The sequence below is a fragment of the Rana temporaria genome, chromosome 4 (assembly GCF_905171775.1).
Source record: "Rana temporaria chromosome 4, aRanTem1.1, whole genome shotgun sequence".
NCBI classification, from domain to species: domain Eukaryota; kingdom Metazoa; phylum Chordata; class Amphibia; order Anura; family Ranidae; genus Rana; species Rana temporaria.
Window position 1 is genome coordinate 342,048,415 of NC_053492.1, and position 13,640 is coordinate 342,062,054.

General features: G+C 43.6%; 1 protein-coding gene across 2 annotated transcripts in view; it reads left to right on the forward strand.

The window, feature by feature from the left end:
- Nucleotides 1-13,640, forward strand: part of LOC120937509 (interferon-induced, double-stranded RNA-activated protein kinase-like) — a 349,209-nt gene that overhangs the window by 269,334 nt on the left and 66,235 nt on the right. For both annotated transcript variants that reach the window (XM_040350786.1, XM_040350787.1), the window contains exons 19-20: nt 4,366-4,488; nt 10,277-10,411. In XM_040350786.1, the coding sequence (XP_040206720.1) occupies nt 4,366-4,488; nt 10,277-10,411 (258 nt within the window). The remainder of the gene's footprint in view (nt 1-4,365; nt 4,489-10,276; nt 10,412-13,640) is intronic.

The window sequence follows — 13,640 nt, forward strand, 5'->3', positions numbered from 1 at the left end:
GAGAAGTACCTATGAGGTATGTCCCTCCCTCTGGAGACATTGGACCTAATCCCTATGTTTTTGGTTCTAATCTACATTATGTATCTGTGATCTTCCTCTTCCTTTCTGGGAAAATTTATTTTTAATTAATATTTACATTAATGTACTGTACTTTTTTATGTGGTATCATGGAATATACTAATGTTGGTCGGTGTTGTGGTGGAGTGCACCCCTCAATACTGATTGCCCTAGTAGCGTCTTAGTTCTAATAATATATTCTTAATACTCTATTGGTTTACTAAATGGGAATATTTATTTATTCTATATATTTTTAATGAGCAACATTACTCTTGCCCACAAGATGTCAATGCTGAGTCATTCGCTTTAAAGGCCAGTACATTTTTGTTTTAGCAGCAATAGCCAGCAGAATCCAACAAATTAGCTCTAGGTATTGTTTTTGTGTGTGACCAATGGGTGTGCTTCCCTGCATCACTGGGTAAATATAAGGCACGTGGGTGTACCCCTAATGACATCAGTTATGACGAAACGGTCGTAGGGTCACCACGTACACACATTGCGCATGTGCGAACCGGTAATATTCAGACACACAGAGTTGTTTTTAAATCCTTGCAAGGAGTTTTATATGTACGAGGACTTGGTCCCCCTTTCATTGAATTTTTAATTAATAGTGGAGGAACTTCAACACCATTGGATCCTTTATTTTCTTTTGTCTTCTTACTCTGAAAACACACTGGCCACTTACCTGACATCTACCTCCGCATCCACGGGAGAGTGTATACATTGATGTATATGGAATGGCCCTTGTATATGTGCCTGTGATCATGAGCTGATCGTTTGCAGCTGGATACCTGTGAAGGGAGCATCCCATGATCCAGTGAGGATATTACCATTCTGCTAAGCTTTTTTGACTACCCTGAGTAACGGTGGTCGACTGCTTTTCGGTAAGCCTTCACTTTTACCTGAGGTGGTGGGCAGCACAAGATTTGATTGATTTCACTCATGTTCCTACAGTGTTGTGTTTTACTGGACAATCGTGTTTGAACTGCTCACATTTGTCTACCAAGAACATCATGTTTTATGGACATTGCTTAATAATTTAATTTTCATTACGCTTGTATCATATATATTTTCACATTTTTTCTATCCAGTGCTACACTTCTATTGTATATAGTGGAGGAGAAATGACTGCACTCCTTGGATGTAGTGCGAGCAGTCAGTTTATTTGTATAGATCTGCGTAGATCCGAGGATTCCTTTTTGGTTTTACCAGAAGGACCCAAGAAGGAGCAGGCAGCTTCCAAAGCTTCCATTGCCAATTGGGTCCGCCAGTTGATCATTCAGGCCTATGGTCTGAAACGTAGGTCTCCTTCCTTTAGGGCAGTGTTTCTCAATTCCAGTCCTCAGGCCCCCCCAACAGGTCAGGTTTTCAGGATTTCCCTCAGATGAAAAGGCTGTGGTGATTACTAAGGCAGTGAAACTGATCAAATCACCTGTGCAAAATAATGGAAATCCTGAAAACCTGACCTGTTGGGGGGGCCTGAGGACTGGAATTGAGAAACACTGCTTTAGGGTGTGAGCTCATTTTCTTCCAGTGGTGTAGGCACCTACTGGGCTTTTCACTATCAGGTATCTGTGGCTTAGATTTGTAAAACTGCTACCTGGTCTTCAGTGCATACGTTCACAAAATTTTATCAAGTAGATTTTCGAGCAGCCGATGATTCGGCTTTCAACCCCAGTGTACTGCGGGCTGCCGTATAGGTCCGATGGCTATTGTTTTGGCAGGGTGTCTCCCTCTCCTCAAGGCTATTGCTCTGGGATATCCCAGTAAGTAAGGAATAATAGCCATACTCTGTCTCCCGTGATGTAAAAAAAGAAAAGGGGTAAGTTTGACAAAAAAAAATCCTATTTTTAGCATTGATCACTGTAATAATGTCACAGGTCCACAAAAAGTGTCACTTGGGGTCAGATTTGTCCGCCGCAATGTCACAGTACCGCAAAAAAAATTCAGATCACCGCCATTACAGTAAAAACTATTTTAAAAAGTCCATAAATCTATCCCATAGGTTGTAGATGCTATAACGTTTCTCCAAACCAATCAATATATGCTTTTTTGCGAAATTTTCTTTTTCAAAATTGTCAGTCTTTTTTTGTTTATAGCGCAAAAAATAAAAACTGCACTGGTGATCAAATACCACTAAAACAAAGCTCTAATTGTGGGGAAAAAGGACATCAATCATGTTTGAGTACAGCGTCGCACGAGCACGCAATTGTCAGTTAAAGCGGCGCAGTGCCATATCGCAAAAAATTGCCTGGTCATTAGGAGGTAAATCTTTCCAGGGCTGAAGTGGTTAAACTACTGCCATTGTTTTTGTTTTTTTAATTGGTATGTGTAAAAAAAAAAAAAAAAACACAACATGACAAGACAATATGAATTGGTACAAATAGGCCATGCAGAACAGTCATCAGCAAAACAAAATTAGAAAACCATAAAACAAAAGTGTACAGAAGACTGCACCACAATTAAAGTTGGTCACTAGCCCCGCAGGTGCACATTTCAAAACTACCATTGAGATAAAATGTGTTAGACCTCATTAAATCCCATATACAGTACATACACCTTAAATTATTTTATTTTTTTTAACAAAGAGTTTTTTATTGATGTTAAATAAACAGAGCAAATATACAGTTGCCAGACATTCGCCATACATAATTCAACATGGTATGCAGCAGTAAAGAATGAAGATACAATGAGTTACCACACAAGGTGATTGATCATGCGTATGAGAAAGACTTCTCCCCACGCAGTGGGGTCAACAGATAAACACATACCGAGTACAGTTTAGAAGCTGCAGGCTGCACAACCCCCGTCTCCCACCAACCCCCCCTCACAGAAAGAATACCCCCCTCGGGGGCCATACCAATGACGGAAGCGAGTTCCCCCACAGAGCAAAGGGGGAGGCCTCTGCTAGCCTACCGCATAGTGTGTTAGCAGGCGAATGGAAAGGGGGGGAGGCGGGGGGATAGGCCTCATTGCACCAAAACCCTCAGCCACTTGTGGCCCGTACAACCATTCCAGTGGGATCCCACTCGGCCCCCAGTATATTTTACAGCAACTCCCAGAGATAGTAGCTCGGCTTTCATAACACACTGCCCCCCTAGTCAAGGTCTAATTGTTCCGCTTTTACATACACCTTAAATTAGCGGCTAGCGAAAAGAGTTTAGGTGTAGTACAAAATTCAGAACCTGTAGAATATAGACTTGAGCAGTCACACCCATGGTATTAACAAATGGCAAAAAACATTTTGAAACATTTTTTATGGGAAGAGAGACACCCTAGGAAAGGGGCAGGGGTGACGGATCCTCAAATCAAATCCACTGCAGAAAATGCTTGCAGGTTAGAAAAATGATAAGTATTCATCTGAATAGTAAAACTAGTCACAGTAAATCGCATGCTATGCTCCTCTATTTTGTCTCTAAGGGCAGCAGTCAAATGCTCCATTTGTTGTATGACCTTCACTCTTCCATGGTTTTATTTAGGATCCATATTTATGTATACTCTTGAGATTAGTATTAACAAGCGCCATCTATTTACGCAGCACTTTATGTACATTTTGATAAGTTCCTGCCCTCAAGGAGCTTACGATCTATGGTCCCTAACTCACATTCATAGATACACATACTGGGGTTAATTTAGCCAATTAACCTACCCGCATGTCTTTGGAGTGTGGGAGGAATACCAGGTAGTGCCATGGTCGGCATTCAAACCGAAAACCCTAGTGCTTCCAGGCGGAAGTGCCAACAACTGTGCTGCCCGTTAATGCAACATATACTGTAGAAATACACAGTTAAAGAAAAACACTTGCACTACAGTGCACCACAACAGATAAATGTGAATGCTCCATGCATTGTGGTGTGTGCTGCATTGCCAAAAATAGTGCAGATACATTTTGCATGCATTGAGGCTTGTTGGTTGCCCAAAATGCAACAAGAAAAATGCACACAAAAAAGGTGTGTTAATATACACAGGAGCGTGTCAATGGGCATTTCATGATTTCCTAAAAAAATAAGCAGTTGTATGCATTGTATTAAAATTACAAATACTGTAATGTAATTGAACTATTTTTCTGATGATGAATACTGTATGCAGTATATACTTTTTTTTATACATTTTAGCGAACATTTGTCACAAGTATGTAACTCACATATGTGATTTGCCTATGTCTAGATGGAAATTATGCTTGGCCAAGTTCTTTATTCATTTGTACAAGCAAGTTGTATAGTTGTAGGTAATTGCACAGAATAATATATAAGTATTTAACAAACTATCAGTAATGAGGGTACATTTTCTTTATTTTTGTTGTGCCAGTCCACTTAAAGATTTTAAGGACATCACTAAACTAGCTTCAGGATCATTTGGCCGCGTGTTCAAAGCAAGGAAAATTCTGGATGACATGGACTATGCTGTGAAAGAAATACCTGTGAGACCCAAGTAAGTATTATGTATAGCCTAGAAATTCGCTTTAAATGAAATGTTATTTGAGAGAAATATGAAGACTGGAAAGCAAAATACGAGGCTTTACGATATGTACCTTTTATCTTATTTACTAATTTGTCAATTAGACCTAAGCTCTATGTCTAAGCTTATTACTGCTGGGGACATTGACTTGTGTTATCTTGCCTCCAATGGTAATTGTGATTGATGGCATTTTTAGAGTGGAGCACCATTATTTTTCTAGTCAACTTTCAGGACAGCACACCTGAGAGATGACTGGTCCACCTGACAGGAAACACAATCAACACATGAGGTTAAAATGCCACTTCCTTCCCCCTGCACCCCAGTTTTTGATTGTGTTTCCTGGCAGCGAAACGTTTATTATTTTCTGTTGGACCTGAAGTTGGTAGTGGGGGGTCCCCCCCCCGGTTGCTGGACGCCAAAGACGGGGAGGGCTGCGGGTCCAGCCAGGGGGTCACTTCCAGTGGCGGGGCTCCAGCAAAATGGCACCGGACAGTGGCGGCCAGACCCATAAATATCCGGAAGGGCGCTAGGCGGAGGTCCCACGAGCCCCTCTCATCTTCTTACCCACAGGAAGACAAATGTGACCAGGAATTGAGAGAGGAGGATGCAGTGGTGGCTGCAACCCATGAGGAGGCCACAGGTGGTGAGTCTTCCTCTGTTTGGCAAGTGGTTGGGTAAGGGAAGTCTTACCCACTCCCCTTGGGGGGGGGGAGCAAGGAGATGGATTTACAGCCTGTTAATATTTATGGGTGCTGTCTTATCTTTTATCTCCCTAGCATCTCAGTGGATCTTCTCAAGGGGCCCACAGGCCTGAGCCCAAACCCCCCTCCCCCTAGAGCAAAAAGGTGAGGGTATTGTAATGAAAAGCTCCCACAGGATCGTGTGGAACGGTTGACGGACTCAAACAGAAGTTGGGGGAAGGGAAAGAACAGACAAAAGTGTGGTCTGCTCTTTTCTAGACCCAAAGACACCAATAAGCAGCCCAAGTGACGCCAGGGTCAGGGTAGGGGGAAGACTTTCTCACTTTGTTCCTCGGTGGAGAAAGATCTGAGAGCCCCTATATCTAGCAGATTCTAATAGAAGGCTATCGGTTGGAACTTCTCAAAGATCCTAGCAGAGGCAGTGGCTTACCTGCATCTGCAAGAGATTTCCCTTCTACCCTATCAAGATTACCTTTTGATTTGCAGCCCATCTTTAGAACAAGTGAGAGCAGATGTAGACAAAGTGATTCTCACTTTGGAGATCTTGGGTTGGATAGTGAACTGGGAGAAGTCATCTCTCAAACCACCCCAGATAAAAACAACTTTCCTGGAATACTTAGTGGATGCAAGGGCTCAAAAACTCTTTCTCCCAAAGGGAAAAAGTGGTAACTGCAGTTTCCTCACTAATGGAACCCAGGGACTGCTCTCGCAGACAGGTTATGAGAGTCCTAGGACTAATGACCTCCTGCATTTCTATCTTGGCAAAATTAAGAGCATCCCTGAATTGATGGCTGGGCCAAGACAGGCTCACATCGGTTCATCCTTGGGCCCAGTGGAACCCAGTAAAGATCACAAACAACATGAGTGCCTGGGGTTGGAGCGCTCACTTGGAGGACCTTCGAGCACAGGGTTCCTGAACCCCAACCCAAGCAAGGGCCTCCTCCAACCACAGGGAGCTCCTGGAGGTGGGTCAAGCATTGAAGGCTTTCAGAGGCAGGGTTCAAGGACTAGAAGTCAAAATACTATCGGACAACCCCTCTTACCTGAACCATCAGGGGGGACAAGGTCCAAGAGACTCCTAAAATTGGCTTTAGAAGTTCTAGGTATGGCCAAAGGAACCCTTCATTCCATATCGCCGGACCACACGAAGGGGGCCACCAATTTGGTGGCAGATTTCCTAAGCATTGGAGTTAAACCAAGATGTGTTCCTTCATATAAATCAGCCGTTTGGAGTGCCGGAGATAGACCTTTTTACCCACAGAGTTAACAGGAAGGTGGAGCGATTTTTCTCTCTGAGAGGGGGGATCAGAAAGGGTGGATGCTCTAGCACAGGACTGGGATTGCTACCTAGCATACGTCTTTCCCCCATTAGCATTAATTCCTCGGGTGCTACAAAAGCTGGCCCACTCAGAGTGCAAACTGATCCTGATAGCCCATGTTGGCCAAAAGGACATAGGCCCAGATTCACGAACGACTTACGCCGACGTATCTTCTTATACGCCGCGTAAGTCCACGGATGCGCCGTCGTATCTATGCGCCGTATTCTTGAAACCAGATACGCCTGAATTCTGGCTCCATCCGACCGACATAAGTCTCCTACGCCGTCGTATCTTGGGTGCATATTTACGCTGGCCGCTAGGGGCGCTTCCATTGATTTACACGTCGAATATGTAAATGACCTAGATACACCGATTCACGAACGTACTTGCGCCCGTCGCAGTAAGCTACGCCGTTTACGGAAGTTGTACGTCCGGCGTAAAATTATCCCTCATAAAGCAGGGGTAAGTCATGTTAGGGTATGGACGTCGGAACAGCCGTCAGATTTTACGTTGTTTGTGTAAGTCGTACGTGAATGGGGCTGGGCGTAGGTTACGTTCACGTCGTACGCATTGAGCCGTCGTATCTTAGGGAGTATATGCAACGTGATTCTGAGCATGCGCCGTTCGTTCGGCCATTCATTTACATGGGGTCACGGTAAATTTTAATACAACACGCCCACTACCTTCCAAATTTGAATTAGGCGGGCTTACGCCGGCCCATTTACGCTACGCCGACGTAACTTAGGGAGCAAGTGCTTTGTGAATACTGGTCTTGCCTCTCTATGTTATGTCGTCGTATCGCATATGAGATGCGCTACGCCTGCTCAAACATACGCCGCTGTCTGTGAATCTGGCCCATAGTTTCCTACTCTGAGGTAATGGTCTGTTTCCCCTCCACAGACAGGATCTCCTTTGACAGAGGCCAGCCCGTCTTCCTGACCTGTGGTTCTTCAACTTGACGTCCTGGCTTTTGAGAGGGAGATAATCTGAGACAAGGAATGCTCTAAAAGAGTTATTGAAACCCTCCTAGGAAGCCAGAAGCTGGTCGCTAGAAAGATCTACTCAAAGATATGGAAGATTTTTTCACATTGGTGCCAGGATAGAAAAATCTCTAGGTCTTTGGTACCAGTGGTACTTGAATTTTTGCAGGGTGGGGTGGATCAGGGGATGCCCTGAACACCCTAAAAGTACAAATAGCAGCACTGTCTGTGTTTATGGACCAGAGGCTTGCGCTGGAGCCTCTGATTAAAAGGTTTCTGTTAGCGAGGGAGAGGTTGACCCCCATTAAAATTAACAGATTCCCACGGTGGAATCTGACGCTGGTCCTGGAGGCGCTGACAAAAGCGCCTTTCGAACCAGTACTAGAAATTTCAGTAAAAAATGTTGACGCTCAAATTTGCTTTTTCACTAGCCATCACTTCAGCCAGAAGTAAGCGACCTGCAGGGCCCTATCAATTAGGAGCCCTTTTTGTAGGTACTGGAGGATAGAGTGGTTTGGAGGCAAGACCAACTGTATCTTCCCAAGGTCGCCTCCCAGTTTCAAAGATCACATGAGATAATTTTTTTGTGAAAACCCAAAAAACTAGAGAAAGAGGAAAAAATGAAATTTGCTAGATGTCAGAAGGTGTTAACTGACATATGCAGATCGGGTGAAAGACTTCAGGGAGTCGAGTCATCTTTTAGTTCCATTTAGCGGCCCCAGAAAGGGAGCATCTAGAACTACAGTGGCTAGGTGGATCAGACAGACTATAGGTAAAGCTTATGAGCAAACAGGGTTCCCAATACCAACAGAAGACCTCAAAACCCATTCCACAAGATCTCTGGCGGCCTCATGGGCAGAAAGAGCCAGTTCCTCAATAGAACAGATTTGTCGGACAGCCACATGGGCGAAGGAGGACACCTTCCTTAAACATTATAGAGTGGAACTTCTATCACCTCAGGATCTGACATTTTTCATGTCATGGAAAAAAACAAAGTTTTTCTCAATGTGATTCTTGTCAAGCCTGCCTTGTGCATACACACAATCGTGAAAAAAAAATGCTCGAGCAAAGCGCGGTGACGTACAACACGTACAACGGCACTATAAAGGGGAAGTTCCATTCGATTGGTGCCACCCTTTGGGCTGATTATGCAAATTTCCCTTCTCATAACTTGCTTCTGAGCATGCGCGTGTTTTTACCCATCGTTAAAGCCTACACACAACCGTTTTTCACGACAAAAAAAACGACGACGTGAAAAAAAATAGAGCATGTTCTAGATTTTTAATGCCCATTTCTCTCGTCGAGAAAAATGCTCTGGAGCCTACACACAATCATTTTTTAATGACCAATTAAAAAAATTGCATTTTTCTCATCATGAAAATCGGTAGTCCCACCCTAAGGTAGGCCTTGAACTTTTTGTAACAAAAAAGAAGAAAAAGCCAGCCTAGTGTGTTACCGTTGACAGTTTAATGAAATAAAATAATAATGGAAAACTACTCACAAAACTGAACTTTTTGTCTATCCTCTCAGGTGTGCCGTCCTAGAAGATAACTAGAAAATATTACCAGTTACACTTACCGGTAACTGCTTTTCTAGAAAATCTTCCAGGGTTGCGGGCCTACTTCCCACCCCTGGTTTGATGTTATTACAATGGGAAAAGTTTCCCTCTTGCACCAGGATAACCTATTACTTTGGCAGAACTGAGGTGCAGGGGCAAGGAAGGGGCCTTTTAACCTCGTGTTGATTGTGTTTCCTGTCAGCGTGACCAGTCATCTCTCAAGTGTGCCATCCTGAAAGATTTTTTTTTTCTCTTATGTTGTTTTTACCTGAGCCTTGCAGCTGCACTGATTTGTTTTGTAAAATAAAAAAATAAAAAATATGAAGACTGCTACTGCTGACTTCTCCTTTTACAAAGTCTAGTTCCCTGGCTGTCATCTTGCTAATGCTTTGGCTTTAATATTTTTATGTGTAGTGGATGAGGCAGTCCTTTTTTATTTTGTATTTGGTAGCTCAATATATTTATTTGGTTTGTCTTTAATATATGTTTGGCCCAGAACAAGTATAGACACAATTCTGATTTTTTTTTGCATCTTTAATTTCCTGCATATGTATCAGTAACTCAGAAATATTCACAATATAGTATAGCAACTAGTAGTTTCAGAAAGCCAACAATGGCAACCTATTAATTTGTCTAATTATGTGTGTTCCTTAAAGTGATATTTGAGGCTGTTTTTTTGTGTTAAAAAGAGGCCAAACTCACCTGCTCTATGCAACCTTTTGAATAGAGTGGTCCCTTACCTCCTCTTCGACAATCCCCTGCCAGGGCTGACCGCTCCTCCCTCCTCTGGGTGCCTCCTTGGCAAGCTGGGCATTGTAATTCACTGCTCAGAGTTACGTATGTAACCATGAATTGCATTTTTCAGTTTGAGTTTTATTACATATTTTGGAGATAATCATATAATAGTTTTTACATCTTATGGGGATTTAAAAGGATTTAAATGGTATGATATCTGAGTTTTTTCCCTGGTCTTCATACAGTACCATCTGCTGCCATTAAGAGGGCATTCCACTTTTTGGTATGGATTTTTGTATTACGGAGAATAAAAAGGTCGTAGGCTGTCTTATTCTAGCATGTTACTATTGAAACCAGTTTTAAATCGTATATATCTCTTTTGCATATAGTGGGCTTTAATGATTTTATTTACTTTGAAGATGTTCCTTAGTATCTCTTTTCATGATATGTTTTATTTTGTGTTTTTAGGCGTAAAGGACATTTAGACGAAGTAAAGGCTTTAGCTCGTCTTGAACATCCAAATATTGTGCGCTACTTCAATGCTTGGTGGGCAGACAGCCCTGTCTACATCTCAGATGGCAGTGAAAATAGTAGTAGCTCAAGGTACCTATTTTTTTATATTTATATTTACCTTTAGTACCTTTCTCTGGATGACCTCCTCCTACAAGCAGAGTCCTCTTCTGCCTTGATGGATGATATGGAGATCACTATACAGGCCATGAAGCCGTTCGGTTGGCTTCTGAACTACCAGAAGTCTGATCTGATTCCATCCAGGAAATTGAATTATCTGGGTCTGACTCTGGATTCAAGTCTGGCCAGAGTGTTCCTCCCTCTGGACAAACTCCAGAAGTTGCATGCTGCAATTCTTCTATTGCTGTCCAGCAGGTAGTCCTCCCTCCCGACTTGCATGTGGGTGCTGGGCCTGATGGTGTCTACCTTCGAGGCGGTCCCGTTTGCACAGTTGAATACGAGGTCCCTCCTAAGGGAGATCCTGGTAAAATGGGACAAGTGTCCAAAGTCTCTGGGCAATCAGATCTAGCTGAGCTGAGAAACCAGCGGTTCCCTGGTCTAGTGGCTTTGCTCTCCATTTCTTCGGTAGGGCAAATCTTTTCTCCCCTTTTTATTGAACAGTGCTCACTACGGATGCCAGTCTGTCTGGGTAGGAAGGTGTCTTGGGACTGCGCTCCACTCAGGGTTGTTGGACGCTGGAGAGATCCAGACTACCGATCAATGTCTTGGAAATTCGGGCGAGCAGGCTCGGACAATGATACGTCTGTGGCTTATGTCAATTATCAGGGCAGAACAAAAAGTGTGTTAGCGGCTCTGGCAGTAGCCAACATTCGTCAGTGGGCAGACCACTCCATTCCAGTCCTCTCCGCCGTACACATTCCAGGGGGGGAAAACAGGCAGACAGACTATATCAGTTGGCAGGTGTTAGACAGTGGAGAACGGTCCCTTCATCCGGACGTGTTTCATCTGATATGTCTATGGTGGAGCACCACTAAGGGGGATCTGTTGGCGTCTCGGCTCAACAGAACGGTACCGAGGTTTGTGGCAAGGTCACGAGATCCTCTGGGAGACACCACAGATGCTCTGGTGGCCTGGGGGGAGGGGGCCAGTATCGTCTGATTTATGCCTTCCTTCCTCTCGAGCTTCTTCCGCGGCTTTTGTGCAGGTTCGAGGCCGAAGGCATTCTGGTCATTCTGGTGGCTCATGACTGGCCTCGGCGGTCTTGGTACGTTGACATAGAGCAACTTAAGAAACAGCGACTACAGGTCAATTAGTTTCAGTATAAATCACACAAATAGGAAACAAAAGGGGAATACAAAGACACTATCAGGGCGGAACAATAAGTGTGTTAGCGGCTCTGGCAGTAGCCAGCATTCTGCAGTGGGCAGACCACTCCATTCCAGTCCTCTCCGCCGTACACATTCCAGGAATGGAAAACTGGCAGATGGACTATCTCAGTCGGCAGGTGTTAGACAAAGGAGAGCGGTCCCTTTATCTGGACGTGTTTCATCTGATATGTCTGTGGTGGAGCACCACTAAGGGGGATCTGTTGGCGTCTCAGCTCAACAGAACGGGGTATCAATGTTTGTGGCAAGGTCACGGTATCCTCTGGGAGACACCACAGATGCTCTGGTGGCCCGGGGGGGGGGGGGGAATAGGGGCCAGTATCGTCTGATTTATGCCTTCCTTCCACTCAAGCTTCTTCCGCGGCTTTTGTGCAGGTTCAAGGCCGAAGGCATTCTGGTGGCTCCGGACTGGCCTCGCCAGTCTTGGTATGTCGACATGGAGCAACTTAAGAAACAGCGACTACAGGTCAATTCGTTTCAGTATAAATCACACAAATAGGAAACATAAGGGGAATACAAAGACACTGAATTTCAAAAGCGCCAACTTCCATAAATGATGCTTGAAGATATAAAATGAGATAAAATCCTAGAAACAAAGAACACAGAGGAAAATGGGTGTGCATTAAGAGCATATTAAGGGTATTAGCCGTGCATCCCAATGGGAAATAAATTTAAAAGAGCTAACAAAAGTCCTGGGTGGCTTAACTCCTGTCAAGAACCATGAATCAGACAAAGGTTCAGTAAAAATCACACTATTTAATAAAATGGTATAAACAGAGCAAACATAGTCAAAACATAGCCAGAGTTCGGTAACCAGAACAGGTATTCAGAACAAGCCAGAGAAACAGGAGTCCAGAGATCAGCGAAGTTGGGTGCAGCAAACAGGATCATGAACCAGAAGGGAACATGAACCAGAAGGGAAGTAAGCCATGCAAAAGTCTTTCACAGGAAAACACAGCAGAGAGAGTCCAGGTATGTGGACCAAGGGAAAGGCACTGAAGATCTGATCCAAGGAGTTTATATAACCAGCAGCTCTAGCTGAAGAGCAGGAAATGAAGACCAGGTGAGTTACTGTGGAAGGAAGAGACTTTGGCAATTAACCGACAGCTGAGCACAGAGCTCTGAGAAGGAAGGGCTGAGCCCAGCCCTGGCAACTTCAACGTAAAAATGCATATAAAAGCAAAGGAGAAGGCCTTCAAAAAAATACAGGGCTGAGGGATCATTTTTAGCATTCCAACTTTACAAAAAATGCAATAAGAAATGTTAGGGTGCAATCAGGGCGGCTAGGATAGAACACCAAAGACACATAGCGGAGGAGAGTAAAAAAAATCCCAAGAAATTCTTTAAAGCTGTGTTCCGCCCAAATTTTTTTTTAAACCAGCATCTAAACATACTGCAGCTGCTGGCTTTTAATGAATGGACACTTACCTGTTACCTAGCGATGTTGGCACCCGCAGCTGACGTTTCCATCAGCTGTCGGGTGCTGCTGCCGCCTTTGCGGGTAAGGGGGATCCGATGAGCGAAAGTTCCACTTTTGGGTGGAAATCTGCTTTAAGTATATAAATAGTAAAAGAGGGAGGATGGATCATATTGGCCCTGTTAAGAATGATGAACAGAATCTGGTTACAAAAGATAGAGAGATGGCAAAGGTATTGAATTTATTCTTCTCCTCAGTCTTCACAATGGAAACAGGGAATCAGTAACCAAGACTGCAGTGTTTATCCTTTTTTTTTTTTTAAAGATATTTTTATTAGGTTTAAGACAAACCAACAAACAGAAAAACATACAAAAAAAAACCACCAGACAACCTGGTCATAAACGTTAGGCAATACACTCAAACATAGAAAAATAAACTGACATCAGTGCAAAATATAAAGTAGACACAGTGGTAAAAGGATCAGGTATAATACCTGGATATAGCAAAAGCGGAGATCCGTGAGGCATGGCCCATCAATGGTCAAGCAAGAGTAGTACAA